Source organism: Engystomops pustulosus, chromosome 7, assembly GCF_040894005.1.
Source record: "Engystomops pustulosus chromosome 7, aEngPut4.maternal, whole genome shotgun sequence".
Classification (NCBI taxonomy): Eukaryota; Metazoa; Chordata; class Amphibia; order Anura; family Leptodactylidae; genus Engystomops; species Engystomops pustulosus.
In genome coordinates, this window is record NC_092417.1 from 61,790,797 (window position 1) to 61,809,420 (window position 18,624).

Genomic DNA, 18,624 nt, shown 5'->3' on the forward strand with positions numbered 1-18,624 from the left:
GCCTACAATGTAGGTAATAACACATTACACAGCACGGTGGCAAGTAAACTGATGCTGATTTAGTGAATACTGTACTAACATTTCTCATAATACCACTAGTCTGGCTCATTTCTCATCCATGTTGTGCCACTACTTTGTTATTCCATTTAGAAATCTAGGAACATTTCCCTACACAGAGACAATAACTACTCTGAGGAATAAGACACAGATGGCACCAGCATTGTTATTTCATGATGAATGCAAGTATTCACTAAAACAGAGGTCGGGAAAACTGACACAGTTTTTTTAAAGGTTTTCTCTGGAGACTGAAAAAAAAATGGCTGCTTTAGTCCAAAAACAGCGCCACACCTGACCATGGTTAGTACCAGTATAGAGATGAATGGAGTGGAGTTGCAATAACAGCTGAAACCACAGTGAGGTGTGGTGCTGTTTTGGAAGAAAGGAGGCATGTTTTTCAATCCTTTAGGACAACCCCTGTGCCATTACTTTGGATACTACCCTCTAGAGTTAGTTTGTGTATTGGTACTGAACTTGTAAGCCTGACATCCTCTTCAGAAGGAATCCAGAATCATAACCCAGATAAATTAGCTAAGGCACCAATCCTTAAAAAACAAAACAGGAAGGTGTATCATAAGTTACAAAAAATGTCCACTAATTATGTAATATTGTCTGTGAACTTGAGATTTTAGGGCAGCTTTTTTCCAAACTGTCTAGAGAAAGGTCACAAGACTCTCAATTCCATTGTATCCGCTGAGCATTGTAGGTTGTGTAGTCATTTCATTAAACCTTTCTAGAAAAATATCTTGTTTAGTTCAAAGACGCAGAAGATAATTTTATAACTATTTATGCCAGAATACCTCTTGTCATTTTACAACTGTATTTATTAAGTGATTTCTAGAAAGACTTAATATAGTGTATACAAGTGGTTATCAGCCTGTAGCCCTCCTGCTGTTGGGAACTATGGCTTCCAGGTTGATAACTACTGGTTACACCAAGAATGTGGAACATTTGGGCAGGGTGTAAGGCCACATTCACATGACCGACCAGAGAAGTAGTTTGTTTTGTTTATCCTTTTTAATTAAAATGCAAGAAATTTGAGCTTGTTTCTAATTTTAACATCTCTTTTGGGGAAATGTTAATTTATTGAAGTGTATTTAAAAACACATGATTTTTTTTTTTTTTAAATAAAAAAAAAACCTTGCCTTAATCAATGCCACTTGCTGGTTTATTGTAATTATCCTCTCTTCCCATCTGCACAAACCCCATTAAGTCATATTGAGATCATAGAAAAGGGTGGATGGAAATCAATTATCTATTACACAGTGCAATCACTGGGCAAGTCCTACATTGTTGAACAACTGCTCCATTATCTGGTATATTATGGTTTTCAATGGATGGCAAGTATAAAGCTGTATTCACAGTGTACCCGTTCCTCCTATCCTACTGTCACATACTGTATCTGCATGCAAATTTTTCCCCATAGAAAGGGGTAAACTCTCCACCCACACTACTGCAATGCTCATAGCCGCTTATAATACTCATCAAACCGGTTAAAAGGGAACCCAGGGAATTCAAGACCCAAAACCATCTACAGGTCCTTATGTCCAACAGTTCCCAAATCCCTACATTATAAAGTGACCACGGACAGGGATGTTCATTTAAAAAAAAAAAAATAGTATCAGTAGGAGTCTAAAAAGGTGTAGTGGAGTCATCCCTGGCACTTCCATCTCATGTAGCTTCAACAAAGCCAATGTAGTACAGCCTGGCTCCATTGCATGAACCTTTCCTACTGCAAATATCATAATTGATTCACAGGCTGAGCCCTGTCCATACAAGGTGAGTGTTTGCTGCATATTGCAGCAAACTGGCACTGATCACAGGTGTTAACCCTTCAGTGCACATTGTAAGAAATGGTCAGTAAAATCCCCCTATACTTCCATACTGTAGTATATTTCAGGGGTCAAAAAGTAAAAATCACCACCCTTTCCTGGAACGGATATAAAAATTTACAGTAAAAATCAAACATGTTTGGTATCGCCAAACGTTATCAGACGTTATTCTGGGCGTTTAACCCTACAATAGAAAATAGCACCCAAAGTAGAAAATGCCATTTCACAACATATTAAAAGATGTTGTGAAATGGCGAAGTGGCATTTTCGACTTTGGGTGCTATTTTCTATTGTAGGGTTGTATAAGCAGAGTTTTTCAGCACAAAACCTAATTCTGCTTATACTTGAGTCTATAAAAATTATTAACACCGTACTCACTCTGCCAAAATTTAGGTACCTCTGCTTATACTTGAGTATATACGGTAATAAAGAGTGATCAAAAGGCCAAACAGGCCTCAAAATGGTAGCGTTGAAAGTCCTATTGCAAAAAAATTACACCACACACAGCTCCATACACACCAAAGTATCAAAAAAAAGTTATTAGCGTCAGAAGATGGGGAAAAAAAAAAAAAAAGTTCAGGTTTTTGTTGTAAATGTACAAAAGAATTCTGAAACCTATACAAATCTAGTATCCCTGTGATCATACCAACCCAAAGAAGATAGGAGACATGTGAAAGCCATAAAAATCAAGCCCACATGAAAATGGCACAAATTCGTTTTTCACAAATTTCACAGTGCAATGTATCACGCAGAAAGCAAACCCTCACACAGCGCTTTAATTTGAAAGTTAAAAGTTATAGATCTTTGAAGGTGGGAAGTGAAAATGAAAATGCAAAAAACAAACAAGGGCTTGGTCGTAAGGGGTTCAGACCTTAGATGCCCCGTTTACTAAAGACTATGGCCCTGAAAGTGGTTGGTCAGATTCACAGACAACATGATTGGTTGCTATTCAACCTGGAGGACTCGCATCTTTATTTTGCAAAGACAGGATGACTTTACTGGGGGGAATTTATCATGACATGTACCTTATGACACCTGCATGCCAAGTGAGAAGGGAGCGGGCCCAGGAAGCTGCAGTTTGACACCTTTGCCTATGCTTGCACCAGCATTGTGCAAGACTCTTGGCATACAAGTCATTCAGGTGCACAATATACCAGTGGGGCATTCAGTATCACAACTGCTGCTTGACGTGTCCAGTCGTGATAAATCCCTCCAATAAGCTGCACTTATTATTGTACAAATAAAAACCTGTCACACCCATAAATTACCATGCTGACCAGTATAGCAGCCACTGAAATTAGCTCATTCTGCTAAAAACAGGCCCTTATACCAGAAAATGATCAGTTATGGCTTTTGGAAAAACCATTTTTTTAAGCTATAGTAAGAAGCAGCAGATTTTGTCATAATTGTAAACATCTCAAATTTTGAGCCGCTGACCCAAAATTGTGAAATTCCAATATTTTCCTTCATTCCTCAAAACATAGTTAACTAAAAGGGAAGTTAAAGGGGTATTCCCATGAAGAAAAGTTTCTTATATGTACTCAGAGAATGTGTTATTTTGTTATGCTAATTCACCATTAACAAAAATACAGAATATCACAGATATAAGTCCAACCTGTCTATCAGTCCCGCTGTGCAAAATATCAGTTGCCCATAGACACGACCCTGTAACTTCTGACTTAGGGTCTTGCGAGACTCGTGTCTTTCTGCTCTGTGCCTGTAGCCAAGCCCCCTGCACAGAGTTCAGGGACACATACACTGATTCATTTCCTGCCAGCACATTGTGAGTAGAGAAACTACAAGGAGATAAGTGATCCGGGGAGAGGCAGGCACATATCTGTGAGATGGTGAGATGTAGCAGAGCTCACAGTGTAAAAGTCTGTCATCCTCTGTGTAATCATCTCATGCATCTCATTTTTCTCTGTAAAATAGAAAGAAACACAGGCGGCGCCCCTATTGCACTATGTAGTTGTTAGGACTTAAATTGTGATTGTAAAATCTGCTCACCTTGTGACACCTCATGTCTATTGCATTGGAGCAGATGGCAGAGGTTCAGTTTTTTCGGGGAGGATGTTTGTGCAGGGGGTATGCGGCTTCTACCCAGGTTCCGGTACTGGATGGTGCCGGCTAGGAAAATTGTAGAGGTAAGATAATAAAATAACCGGGTTGGTGTGAGACACGCTTCCCCAACTTTGGGATGATCCAACACAAACTTCTTGAATGTTGAAAGGTCTTTTTTCGGGTAATAAAATGGACAACGCGTTTGGGGGGTGGGCCACCCCCTTCGTCAGGTCCGTGTTAGAAGCTACGTAGCCATATGAAAGTGTATATAAACCTGCACCCGGATAATGTAACCACATGGTCAACCCACAGAACTAGATGGATTCTAATGTGTCTGCTTAGAGAGGCCCCGCCCACACCCTAGGATTTTACACTGAGCAGCCTATGCAGTGATAGGAGCTAGAACAGCAATAACACTGAGTAACATTGTAAAGTAAAGGGTCAAAATGATCTTCATTGTGTTAACATCACTAGGGGATAGGACGGCACGGTGGCTGAGTGAGTAGCACATCTGCCTTGCAGCACTGGGGTGCTGGGTTCGAATCCCACCCAGGTCAACATCTGCAAAGAGTTTGTATGTTCTCTCCGTGTTTGCGTGGGTTTCCTTCGGGTACTCCGGTTTCCTCCCACACTTCAAAACATACTGTTAGGATGTTTAGATTGTGAGCCCCATTGGGGACAGGGACCGATTTGACATGCTTTGTGCAGCGCTGCGTAATCTGTGTGCGCTATATAAATAAAGAATTATTATTATTAGGGGATTGAGATGTGAGAATTTTCCTTCCTGGGAAAATCCCTTTAATCATTATGAGGATCAGTTCATATCTCCGTGGTTTTATCATCAATTATTGTGATCCAAAACCAGGATTGAACACACAGAACAAGTGCAAGCCTTTCTCTTTCAACTTAGCTCACCTGGCTACACTAAATTCTTTACTTTTCAATGGAACTGTGCAGTATGAAACTTACTCAATATGGAGTATGTACTAGCCCAACTATAGTTTTTCACCTCTGAAAATCTGCTCAGTTATCGACATCTAGCCTTGAACAGCCATGTAGACTGGAATCTTTTCTCCCCACACACCACATCTTCCATTGCAAAAAAACATCACTTCCATATTAAATGTATCTGTTTATTTGGAAAACCTTGGAACAATCCATTATGTAGGAACAAACTCAGTTTTTTTTCGTTCAGGCCAAAGCCACAATATAAATTGCATAAAAAAGGACTCTGATACTTTAGAGGGTTATATCAACAGTGTACAATCTGCCCCAATGATCAGGGGTGTTTTTTTTTGTTTTTCACTTTAAGTATATAACTTGGTTTGTTAAAAATTTGTAGAACTTCTAAACCTATAAAATGTATTTACAAAACACAAAGTTTAGCAAACATTTCATTACTAAAGCTTTTCTTCTCTTATAAATTAAACAACTTTAGGTAGAAACTCATCTCCCTCCCATTGGTTGCATTGCATGAAATTACTTTATATTATACAAAAAAAAAAAAAAGATTCAAGTATGAAAAAGTGCGTTATTGCAGTAATACCTCTTTGCACATCAAAAAAAGAGAAAAAAAACTTTCAGTAAAACGGCCGTGTAAAAAGCAGTAAAACAATCAGTGAAATCCACTTATCCACGGAAAGTCCCGTTATTGTCTATAAAGCACAATAGCAGCACCTGGACAAGAAGGTGACGGGAGCCGCGTGTGGTCACTAAGGTTCCCATGAGTGGGCTTGGAAATCAGCCCTCGTGGGTCGCAGACACCTGCATATTCCCAAGCTCATCTTCCTCTTCGAAGGTCCGCTTCAGGCTTCCTGAACACAAAGAAAGAGGCAGTAGTCAGTCAAATATTCTTTCCCGTTTTTGTTGTTCCATTCTTTTAAGCCCTGTCCTATAAAAGCTAAAAGTTTACAAAACCGTACAAGTCCATGTTATGTGCGATTTGTACTTCCTAGTGGATTCATTTCACATTCACTGCAATAGACTGGAAGACTAGAACATCAATTCCAAAGGCCATTGAGTCAAAACTGAACTAAAAGGGTCTCTAAAGGAGAATCCAGTTATACAATCACTAGTGACTTGAAAATATAGATAATATCCACACAACATGTCCTCAATATTAGTTTGCCGGTAGTGCATCACCCATTCCCCCAGAGATCTGCCCTGTCTTAGTGGTCAGACCAGGTCACAACAGATCATTCCTGGTCAAGCCTCCATTTATTAGCTGTTGAAAAGTTGTGTGTGTTTGTTGCCAACCAAGCCACATATTTTTAGCCCTCAGGTCAAATCCAAAAGATCCTAATATATGTATAGAGCGCTGAACCCCAACTTAAAGGAAAAGGACCATTAAGTATTCTTAATAGTCCTTTTCCTTTAAGTTGGGGTTCATCGTTCTATACACAAAACAAACCAGACACACTCACCTGTGCTCCCCTTCATTTTGATCTGGTGGTGTTCTTTAATGTTGACATGCCAGGATTGCCTATAGAAGAGACTTAGAATTAGCAGGCTGAAGCGTGGGGACAAGATGCCCAGCACTCCGGGCTGCTAATTATGCACAACCCCAGGTTGGGAGGTGCAGCTGAATTCACGCCTCTCCACTGACGTCATCTCAATCTCCCCATGCTTCCAGCATGGGAAAGGGAGGTGCGGGGGCGTGCACAACTAGCAGACGAAGCACCGGACATCTTGTCCCCACACTCTGTGCTGCTAATTATAAGTCTTTATTATAGGTGATCCATGCGGGTCGACATTAAAATAGAACTCAGTAGGGATTGTAATAAAGAGGAGCGCAGGTGAGCAAGTCTGGTTTGTTTTGCATTATTCCTAATGGATGTTCCTTTACTCTGATAACCTGAATCCTGAAGCTACTGTACAGAAAATGGAGCTCCACAAAGGAAAGAAAAATGCATCCATCCAAGTTAGTAAAGACTACAGACAGTGAAATATGGCCACCCTTCTTTCCAAAGACCAGAGGGACAGGAGAGAAAGGCAATAGCTATTCATCAGTATTTACTATCCCTTAAATGGGATATTCCCACTTCGGCAAATTAATGTTGTTTGTATGATGAAAAATTATACAATTTTCCAATGTACTTTCTGTATCAATTCCACAGTTTTCTAGATCTTTGCTTGCAGTCATTCTATAGAAAGCTTATATGTTTTGTTCCAGTGGACAGAAATCTGACCATGGTCACACAGGTGCACGGCTCGTTAGTATCAGAGTAATCAGAGCTGTGGGTTATAACGAGCCGTGCACCTGTGTGACCTATTTCCACTGGAAATAAACAATGAAGCTTCCTATAGAATGGCAGCAAGCAGAGATCTAGAAATCCATATGGAATTGATACAGAAAAGTATATTGGAAATGTGTATAACTTTTTATTGTTCAAACAAAATCTATACTATACACAAAGTATGTATGTTTGCTGATCACTTACCTGTAGCACCAGACTGTAAAGAGAAAGTCCTCCCCAACTGCAGAGGAGACATCATTTTGATGGTTAATTTTGCTAGATAGATGGCTTCATATTCCTGCAAATAGATATGGATAGAATAGATAAGTAGGAAGAGAGTAATATGATTATGGTTGAAGACAGGTTGCGGTCCTCCAGTCAGCTAGTGCCACAATGGTTCCCAATGACAAATGATTAGCAAGTTATTGGAATGTTCAGATAACGAATAAAACAATAGAATACCTGAAGTTGATGTACAAATCCAGCGTTGGGGTTAATGCAGAACCTCCTCTCTTGAACGTAAGTGAAGGCATCCCTTGGAGTGGATCAAAAACAGGCAAGGTCAGCATTGGATTACATTCATAGTTGTCATACTATTTGGTGCTGTACAGTTTGTTGCTGTGTCAGCTTGATACATCATTTTGCAGGAAACAATTCAGTATTAAGTTTTAGTTTATATCTATGCTTCTGTGCCAAAGGTCAGTAGAAGTCATCCTCAATCTATCAGAGATGGCCATTTATGTATTATTGATCTATAGAGGGCTGTAAATTGTTCATAGGATCCCATCCCCCTTTATGACTTTTCAGCATCACAAGATTACAGATTTAAGTGTGTAACTATCCTTTCACACAAAATTATACATCAATCTGCACGTCTCCTATAAGACGCTGCCTACAGATGACATTTTACTGTGGACTACTGAGCAAACAAACAACGAATATAACAAATTGTTCGCACATAAAGATACCACCCCTACCGCAACAGGAAAAAGCCTGGAAAGATTCTGAGTAGTTTTTTTTGTGTCTGCATGCACTACTGAGGAGAATGGACTTCAAATATATGGGTCCTAGAAACCCCCCACTGAACTGTACAGAAGGCACACATACAACCCCAGTGGTGGGTGAAGGCATTCAGCATTTTAATCACTGAACTCTAGCAGGAAAAGGTTAAAGAAGAGATCAATAAATATATAAAAGGATTCTATATGATCACCTAAAATGTAAAATGTATTTTCTACCTATATTTAATTCCAAAGGTTTCCATGATGTATGCAATAACCAAGGCAGCGCTTCTAGAGATTCCTGCGTTCCCATGAATAAGCACTTTACCTGCAAAAAAAAAAAAAAAAAGGCACAATATTAATGTGAGAAAAATTGCATTCTCTTTACTAAATTTCTACGGTACCCAACTAGGATACCAGGCAACACACGCAGTTGCACAGTAGAACAGACAAAATAACACGTGTATATAGCCCGATATGATGTGTGCACACAAAACCTACCTCCAGACTGTAAACAACCATCGATGAATTCCTTTGTCTACAAAAAATAAATAAAATAAAAAGTAATCACAAAGTGGATGATAAGTGAGGATGCACTGTACAAGGAGACATAGTGATAGAGATCAGGGTACAATATGGCGGTACAGGCGAGCACTATACAACGAATGAGAGATTCCCATCAGTATTATATATTAATCCAGAGGCCCAATAACACAACACAAGAAACTTCCACACAAGCCATTTCTTATAGAAACCAGGTCCAAAGCAAATGAAATGAGTTTTGTCTTCAATAGGTTCCAAAGTAGCACTTACCATAGGGAAAAACCGTATAATGTTTTCTATAGGGTTATCTGCAATATCCAGGACTAAATATCTGTGAACCAAGAACAAAGAATGGTCAGGACATGACCACATCCACCACACCCAAGAAGGAGGTCAAATATATACAATGCATTAATGGCAGCACTTCAGCCATTTGTATGTATAGTCACATTTATTAGGATGGCATTATGGGGGCCATGCGCCATAAATAAGCCCCCCTCATCCCACCTCATATGTGCACCCTCATTCCTCTATGGAGGTTGAGCTCTTTTAGCCACATCCACTCAAAAAGCACATAGACAGAAACTAAAAAATCTTTGTTATACTGATGAAGAACTTAATGACAAGATATATTAACCATTAACAACACGTGTTTTTCCAGGATACAATTCCCACAACCTGTACTATTAGGTCATATACTATGATGCTTACTCAATAGCTGCTGCATCAAGCTGAATATTGGGTGTTCACATCAGACAAAAGTAAAAGCTGCCACTTTTACAGAAATACACTATTTCAGTGTGAAATTAGTTGTGCACAGTTGTATCAACAGAAGCAGGCTCCAAAAACTGCTGTACCCAGGATAACCTGCTTAACAGTTATCCAAATACATGCTTCTGCTGGCCCAAGCTGTGTACAGCAGCGGCTCTGGAGTTCAGATGGTCACTATACACCTCGAAAAGTTCCTCGATGGTGGATATTTTTAAAATGCTATAAATAGGCCACAAAGTCACCTGAAACTCTTCCACTCCAGAGCCTGGTCATATTTCACAAGATTGCGACCACACGTAGGGAGATTCCAAAATTGGAAAATACAAACTTATTACTCAGAATCAGCTGGGGAAGATAAAAGGAATCTGTACAAAGCTGTAGACAGTGTTAGGTAGTGGCCCTGGAGAGCTGTGTAATCATAACATTGTGTTATAATCCAGATCTGCAAGTGACATGGCCAGGTTTTTCAGCCTAAAGACCTTTCTGTTCTGCTGACTTAGAAGCTTCACAATCCCTCCCCTCTGCTATGAGAAAGGGGTGTAGCAGGACTGAGGTTCAATACCACAGCCGTCACTCAGAGCAGTGTGGAGGAAAAATCTCTCGGGCTGCACTGGGTGCTTGCAAGAGCTGCAAACCTGGATTTAAAGGATTTTTAAACTAAATAATTGAATAATGTCTGATACAGAGCCGGAAAGGAGGAGCATTACTCATTTTCATTGTGTTCCTAGAACCTAGAGTCACGCTCCTCACTTCAGGTCCTGCACAAAGGTATAATTCAATGAAACAGCTGTGACTGCAGTGATCCTTCAAAGTGTTTTTTAAATTTTTTTTTAAACTAACAGTCCTGCTGTTACTAACAACATACATAAAGTCATGGTTTCGGGGTCAATATCGGTCACTGATGGGTTCCCTTTTTGTATTAATACCTTTTGAAATGCTAAGTTACAGGATAGAATTAAAAAAAGTGAGCTGTGTCAAGAAGCTGGAAACTTGCTGTAGCGGGAAGGGGTTAACAGATCCGATCTAGCCGCGATTTATGGAAAATAATTAGCAGATGAATACTCCCTGCCCCAGTTATACACAATGTAGGCTAGTCAGGCTGTCAGCTGTTGCAGTGAACCAGCAAGTATAGAGAACATTATATGAAAAGTAACACACTATTTTTGCTCTGCAAGCAGTAAAACATTGATATCGATATATGTATACACTTACCGAAATAGGTGTTGAAAGTTTGGTTTGATGAAATTTGCTTCAATGCTTTGCCTTATACAGACTACGTGTGTTATGCCATATTTCTGAAGTATGGAGAGCTGCAAGAAGAAAGGGATAGGAGTCTTGTTAACCACTTACCAACGTACCGGTTTCCAACTTAATATCCAGGAGATATTTGTCTGTTTTGTTTTTTTTTCATAAACTATAGCTGTATAGCTGGGGTCTTGTATATTTTAAAAAACGTTAATTTGTATTTTTTTTTTACTCTTTATTAATTTTTTTTAACAATGACAAGAAAGACACATAAGAAACATCTCAAATAAATAAACAAATTCAAATAACAAATACAGGCAGTCCACAGGTTACATACAAGATAGGGTCTGTAGGTTTGTTCTTAAGTTGAATTTGTATGCAAGTCGGAACTGTATATTTTATCATTGTAATCCCAGATGGAATTTTTTTGTTCTCTGTGACAATTGGATTTTAAAAATGTTGGGTTGTCATAAGAATCAGGATTAACAATAAAGCTTCATTACAGACACCATTGATAACTGTTACAGCTGATCATTGAAGCCTAGGAGTGTTCTTAAGTAGGGGACCGCTGTATTCAATGAGACTGGAATCACAGACATAGCAATGCTACAAGTTGTTGCTTGGAGGTTCCATTGGACGAATAGCTAAAGTTCTTGCTAGTACATGACTTTCTTTTTGTCTACAACCAAGAGGGATAGCATGCAGAAAAAGCCCCAAACCTATATGGAACACGTAGTACGAGTACAGTTTTTTTTTTTTTTTTTTTAATTTCCTTTTTTTTAAGAATAGTTTGTTTTTATTCATCCAATTTTTTTTTTTTTTTTTTACATTATGTACTTTGTCCCTCACTTCATCGCTTATATAATACACAGCAATAATTATGTAGTGCAGTGTATTGTAATGTCAGCAAATAACTTAGTGGGTACAGGTAGCCATGTCACTCCGCACCAACTTAGACATCATAGTCAGTGTTTGACTGTGGTGTTTAAGGGGTTTAACAACTGGGATAAGAGCCGTTTTAATCCCAGGTGTAATAACGTGGCCAAGCACAGGCAGTAGTAGAACACGTCCTACAATTTTCTTCTGATACATAACCGTAGAAACCCGGCGCATAAGCAGTACCACCTTCAACAACCAAAGGTTGTGCCTGGTACTACAACTCACTTTGGAACCTCATTCATTTAAAATGGGCCAACCAGCACTAAAACCACCAGTATTATTTCTTTACTTTTAAACACAAAGATTTCATTTTGGTTGCATACACACACCTTGCTTTTCATTGCTGCGGAGTAGGGACCCAAAAATAAGCCGGGAAGAATTTCCTAAAATAAATATCAACAAAACAGATGACAAATAACAGGAGTAAAAAAAAAAAGTAATCTATCACTTCTCCTTCCATCCCTGGTCGGTGAACCTACCTGCATCTCCCTTCTCATAGGGTAGCTCCAGTCCTGAAGAAAAAGAAAACACAATGAGATGGTGCAAGCCTTTCCATTACCAAATCTAAATATATGTAAATGTATGTTCCATTCACTGATGGCAAGCAGAATGATCTGGAACATGAAAAGGAATCAATAAAATTTACTAGAATGCTGAAGAACTTCACTAGAAAGCATCAATACCCGCTAGATTTTATTGAAATTCATGCGTATGATTTATGTTAATAAACTTTCCATTGTATTACGATGTGAGGGACAGGATGGAAAATAACAACCTGGGTTATCTAACAGAAACAATGAATGATACCAGATAACAATAGTGTGCAGCATTAACAGCACAATAACACTTAAATATAACAGTATTCCCTGGGAACACTTTCGGCATAACATATTATTACACGTGAACTGCAAGCTGTTCTCTACAATGATCAACATATGTGATAGGGCTCACTCTGGAAGGGAGGAGGGAGAAGATTTTTTTGCATTAGTTATTAAACTTTACACAGAATTTATTGGTAATTTTGTTTTCCCATTTATTAATCTTATATCTATAAGTCTTGACTTTTATTGCATAACACTGCTTGTGTTTACAACTAAGGGTTTTATAAATGTCAAGGGTGCCAAAGTAGAAAATACAGTTTCCCAAAAAATAAGAGCTAGTACAAGACCTGTAAATAAGACCTAGCAGCAGTCATTGCTATAACTCCCTCTGCGCCACATTAGTGTTAGTAGATATTTTAGATACTGCAAGAGGTTGTGACACGGGTGAGGAATTCATGGCATAAAATCAGTGACAATTGTACTGCAAATGCGATACAGTGATTCTTAACTGGTTGCTGACCGCCCGCCGTATGGAGAGGGCTCACCGAGGGGCGGTCGCCGCCATGAGGTTGCGAAAGGCCTTGGTCTCTACCAGTCTATAGGGCAGCATCTCTAGGCTGAGTAATTTGGAGATGTGGATGTTGAGGGCTTGGGCGTGTGGGTGGGTTGCACTGCATTTCCTCTTGCACTCCAGCGTCTGGGGTATAGACAGCTAAACGCTGCGCATGGAGACATTGGTGGATGTTGTGGAGGATCGTAGAGGCGAAGGTGTGGTTTTCCCACGGGAGGTGTTTGGGCCGGGGTCCTGGGCAGGGGGTTGACCAGAGGCAGCAGATGACACAGGGGAAGGAGCAGTGGTGTGCCCGGCCGGAGGTGAACGGCCTCGGTTCCATTGATTGGGGTGTTTAGCATTCATATGCCTGCGCATACTGGTGGTAGTTAAGCTAGTAGTGGTGGAACCCCTGCTGATCCTGGTTTGGCAAAGGTTGCACACCACAGTCCGTCGGTCATCCGGTGTTTCTTTAAAGAACCTCCAGACTTCCGAAAATCTAGCCCTCGCCACGGGAGCTTGACTACGGGCAACATTTGGCGCTGATGCACCAACTCTGGCCCTGCCTCTTCCAACCTGTTCTCGTCGAGGACTCGCCTCCGTCTCAGAAGCACTGTGTTCACCCGGCCTATCAACCCAGCTTGGGTCTGTCACATCATCCTCCAATCCCTCAGTCTGCTCCCCCCTCGGACTTCCTGCCCTGACAACAACTTCACCACTGTCTGACAACCGTGTCTCCTCATCGTCGGACACCTCTTTACACACTTCTTCCACTACGTCGAGAAGGTCATCATCACCCACAGACTGTGACTGGTGGAAAACCTGGGCATCGGAAAATAGCTCAGCAGCAACCGGACAAGTGGTTTGTGACTGTGGGAAGGGTCCAGAAAACAGTTCCTCAGAGTATGCCGGTTCAAATGCCAAATTTTGCTGGGAGGGGGCAGACTTGGGGGAAGGAGGCTGAGGTGGAGGAGCTGGAGGAGTGCTGATTTCGGTGACATGGGTGGACTGCGTGGAAGACTGACTGGTGGACAAATGGCTAGAAGCATTGTCCGCAATCCACGACATCACCTGTTCGCACTGTTCTGGCCTCAACAGTGCTCTACCACGAGTCCCAGTAACTTCAGACATGAACCTAGGGAGTGTAGCTCTGCGGCGTTCCCCTGCTCCCTCATCAGCAGGTGGTGTCTCACCCCGCCCAGGACCACGGCCTCTGACCCCTGCAGTAATTTGATGCCCACTCCCTCGTCCTCTAGCCCTCGGGTTCAACATTTTCCAAATTAAAGTCTATTTTATAGACAAAAAAGAGAAATATAAACTGTAAATTTTTTTGGAGATTTTTTTTTTTTTTTTGTTGGTTTTTAAGAACAAAACGTGCAGAAGAAATCAGACAGCAGCCTCAGAAGATGATTGCTATGGCTAGTTTCTAACCAACACTGACAGGACACAAAAGGATTTTGTGCTGTGACTCACTTTAACTTTTGAAAAACGCTAATGTAGCCCTAACAAGGGCTGTTGGGTTCTTGTAGAATCACTCCTGCCTAACACTATTCTAATAGAACAGCCTAACGCTTTCCCTGACCAGCAGCAGCTCTCTCCCTAGCGGCATCCAGACAGAGAATGATCCGAGCAGCGCGGGCAGCGGCTAGTCTATTCCAGGGTCACCTGATCAGGCCAGCCAACCACTGCTATCGACGTGTAAGGGTACCACGTCATGCTGGGTGGAGTGCAGAGTCTCCTGGCTTGTGATTTGATTTTTGGCGGCCAGAAACAGAGCCAAACGCCGGGACATGCCATTTTCTCGAGCCGGCGAAGCACCGAGCAGTTGCAAGTACGCTAATGCTTGAACAAGCATCAAGCTCGGACGAGTATGCTCGCTCATCTCTATTTGTTTCCGATTTCAATCAATTTCCTGTCAGAATTTGCTCAGCGTTTGGTTTTTCCACACACAATTTTGATCATTTTTATAATGCGTTTTTCATGTGTTATGAATGTGTCCTAAATTTCTGATAGCAATGAATCAATTAAAAAAACACATTGCACGCATATTGTGCCAGAGTGCATTTTATTTAGGCGTCCCCACAAACTTGAGTTCTCACACCCTTCTCTCATAGAAGAGCGGACTGCACGTTTCTCTGATGAGCAATGAACGGTCCAGTAAAGTCTATGGGGAGTGGAAGACCTTCCATATGTCTCCTTTTAGAATCTGTTCTAACACGGATAGGGTAATGGAAAGCCCTGGCACAGGTGTGAACTGGGCCCTAAAGGGGTGAGGGAGTGAGTAGCACATCTGCCTTGCAGCACTGGGGTCCTGGGTTCGAATCCCACCCAGGTCAACATCTGCAAAGAGTTTGTATGTTCTCTCCGTGTTTGCGTGGGTTTCCTCCGGGTACTCCGGTTTCCTCCCACACTTCAAAACATACTGTTAGGTTGTTTAGATTGTGAGCCCCATGGGGACAGGGACCAATTTGACATGCCTGTGCAGCGCTGCATAATCTGTGTGCGCTATATAAATAAAGAATTATTATTATTAAAGGACCATTGCATTTTTGCTCTATTCCAGTGCCTGCAGCTCAGTCCCCTCCATTTGTGGTCCTATAGTAGGGACATCCCACCTGCCACATTGAATTCAGCAGGACTTCTAGTCCAGGGGCTGTCATCACATCACACAGAGGAAAGGACCCCAGGCTGCGGCGCTGGAACACAGTAAAACACGCATTGCCCATTCTGCTGCTAGTAAATTAACGTGAAGCTGGAGACACAACGGCGGAGCTGACATACTCGTCCCCTATTACACCGCCGATAGTCCCATGGCAGAGTCTTCCGTACACTGAGCGGCTTCCTCCCTCCCAGTCACATGACCCGGGGCCGGCTGCGGCCTGTCTCACCTCAGCGTCCTCCTTGCATTGCGGAAGGGAGGGGAACTCCAGCTTCACGTCCTCCATGCTGCGCGCAGCACTCCGCTCTTACACTACCGGGCCGGGGATCAGCAGTGCCGCTACCCCCCGAGCCATGCTGCACTCTACAGACCTCCCGCTCGTCCCCGTCAACGCCACATACGCGGCTACGCGCACGACGCCAGGACACCACCGCGGCGCCGCGTTATGACGTCTTAAGCACGCGGCGTTTGATTTCTTTGAAATTAATTTTTCACAATGAATAAATAATTTTACTTGTCTATGGATTTCTGATAGTTCTGAACTGGTATATAAGACCGGCGTAATAATAAGACGCTTTTATGTTATATGTACATCCCGTGGACTACAAATTCCGTCACCATCACCCACTCCGTGTGTGACAAAGCATGATGGGACTTGTAGTCCTACTGTTATATTAAGTGCAGACCGATCTTTTATGCTTTGTCCTACCCTATACGGATCAATCCTTTGTCCCCGTTTACACGGCATTATTCTGATTAGTTTTTTCTTTCAGTATTTGTAACCATATTGTGAAAAAAGAATAACGATTCGGGAAAGATTTACAGCTTCTCCATGTTTATGTTCCACTCCTAACTTTGATGTTTAAAATGCTAAGGAAAACCCTGATCAGAATACAGTCGTCTGAATGAGATATTAGCTTTTTTTTTTCAAAAATAATAAAGCTTTATTTATATAGCACAATTATATCCCACAACACTTTACTGAGGGACATTTACAAATAAAAAAAGACATTACAGAGTAATAACATGGTCAGATAAAACAATAGGAATGAGGGCCCAGCTCACAAGAGCTTACAATCTGTGAGGGGGGAAGTGGTAGAGCTTGTACAACGGTCCAGTCATTCTTATAGATCAGAATAAATCAGTTAGGGTGATGCCACACGTGCCACTGGGGCGGGTCGCAGCTCGATCGCATCGGCGTTTCTATGGAAACGCCTGAGATCGGGAACGAGCTGCCGGTGTTTTGCATTAAATTAACGCAAAACACCGGCGCCTCGTTTCCGATCGCAGGCATTTCCATAGAAACGCCGATGCGATCGGCCCGCCCCGGCACGTGTGACATCACCCTTAAAGGGTTTTTTCCACAAACTAAAGTTAGGCCCTATCCACATTTGTGTTATGTTAATGCATTGTTAACACATGCGTTAACATCACGTTTACTCAGCAATTTGTAAACGCAAATTTTAATAGTAATGTAATTAGGCAAATCACCTCTCCTCAGCTGTTGTAATGCATTTTAAAACGCAGCCAAAACCCGACGTGTGACCGCAGCCCTCAAAGCAGCCAAACACATGGTAAACATGCAAAAATGAATGCAAAGTCAGTGTGTGACAGCACCCTAGAGGGACTCCCATTGGCTTTTTTTTTTCACTGAACCCATTTTAGCTTCTGGACACAGATTTTGTTTTTCTTCCTGGCTTCAGTGATTTTTCACTGATGTCTTACTGAACCACGCTCTTCAATGGGCTTTTCACACGTCCGTTTTTCACTAACCAGTGGTCAATTTAGAACTTGTTCTTAGTAGTGTATAATATAATAAGCGGTTTGGGCCCATTGGTACCACAACCACCTACCAAATTTGATACTGAGAATGGCCTTCACCCATGAAATCCTCATGCATCTGTTCCTACTCTTAAGGCCGCAGTCACATGTACCGCTAGGCGTCCGTCATAACGCGACGCTAGTGCACAGGGGGAGGTCCACATGCGTTCGGGCTGAGGACCTCCCCATGTGCGCTAGCGTCGCATTATGAACAGACGCCTAGCGGTACGTGTGACCGTGGCCTAATACACATGTATACAAGAGGCATTTCAGGACTTTTGAAGGTCCTTCATAGTTCCTGAAACCAAGGATAGAAATCAGGCAGAAAGGATGTATCCTCCATTTCCCAAGAAGTTTGATTCTAGTACTGTGTATAGGAAGTTATTTCCAGATGTGTAGGGGCTATAATATTCATTCAGCCCAGGGCCCATGGCAGTCTTAATCTGACCCTGCCTGTTCTCTTTGTCTTTAATGACAACATTGGATCAGCGGGAAAAAAACAGTGTGAACTGTGACTTTTTTTTGGGGGATAAGCCCCTTGAAAGGAATGGTTCAGTAAAACAATCAGTGAAAAATCACTGAAGCCAGGAAGAAAAAAACAAATCTGTATGTGTTGTGAAAGGGTTCAGTGAAAAAAAAAAAAAATCACTGATGTGGGAAAAAAACGCCAAAGTCAAACTACCCTAGGGTGATGCCATACGTCGCTTTTTTGGGCCGTTTTAAAGCATGCATTTTCAGACCGTATAAAACCGCATGTTTATGAATGCACCGCTAGCGGAACAATGACCATGGCCTAAGGGTGCAGCCACACGTTCAGTTTTTCAGATGCAGTTTTTGATGCCCCAACCAGAAGTGGAGTGAAAATAGGGGGGGGCAGCTTCTTTCAATAAGCCATTTTTATCAGACCTGCTTTTGGCTCCAAAATCTGCATCTGAAAAACTGAATGTGTGGACACACCCTGAGGGCGCGTTCACACGTTCCGCTATCGGGCGGGGCTCGGGCCGATCGCATATGCGTTTCCCCAAACTCCGCCCCCTGTGCGCTAGCGTCGCGTTATGAACGCGGCGCTAGCGGAACGTGTGAACGCG

At 41.8% G+C, this 18,624-nt stretch overlaps 1 protein-coding gene across 1 annotated transcript; it reads right to left on the reverse strand.

The window, feature by feature from the left end:
- Positions 1-5,069: 5,069 nt before the first annotated feature.
- Positions 5,070-16,210, reverse strand: STYX (serine/threonine/tyrosine interacting protein). The gene is made up of 10 exons (XM_072116152.1): positions 15,945-16,210; positions 12,165-12,197; positions 12,015-12,068; positions 10,714-10,811; positions 9,001-9,061; positions 8,689-8,725; positions 8,425-8,515; positions 7,649-7,721; positions 7,391-7,484; positions 5,070-5,764 (listed from the first exon to the last, which is right to left on the reverse strand). Exons 1-10 carry the CDS (start codon positions 15,999-16,001, stop codon positions 5,691-5,693), a joined length of 672 nt encoding a protein of 223 aa, XP_071972253.1. The 5' UTR covers positions 16,002-16,210; the 3' UTR covers positions 5,070-5,690.
- Positions 16,211-18,624: the final 2,414 nt, after the last annotated feature.

Bases quoted from the DNA above. Each gene is read 5' to 3' on its own strand.
- STYX (XM_072116152.1), bottom strand. From the start codon at position 16,001: ATGGAGGACGTGAAGCTGGAGTTCCCCTCCCTTCCGCAATGCAAGGAG. The intron at 8,516-8,688 runs GTAGGTTTTGTG...TTTTTTTTGCAG, and splicing joins TGGTTGTTTACAGTCTGGAG to GTAAAGTGCTTATTCATGGG. The intron at 7,722-8,424 runs GTAGAAAATACA...ATCCACTCCAAG, and splicing joins ACCTTTGGAATTAAATATAG to GGATGCCTTCACTTACGTTC.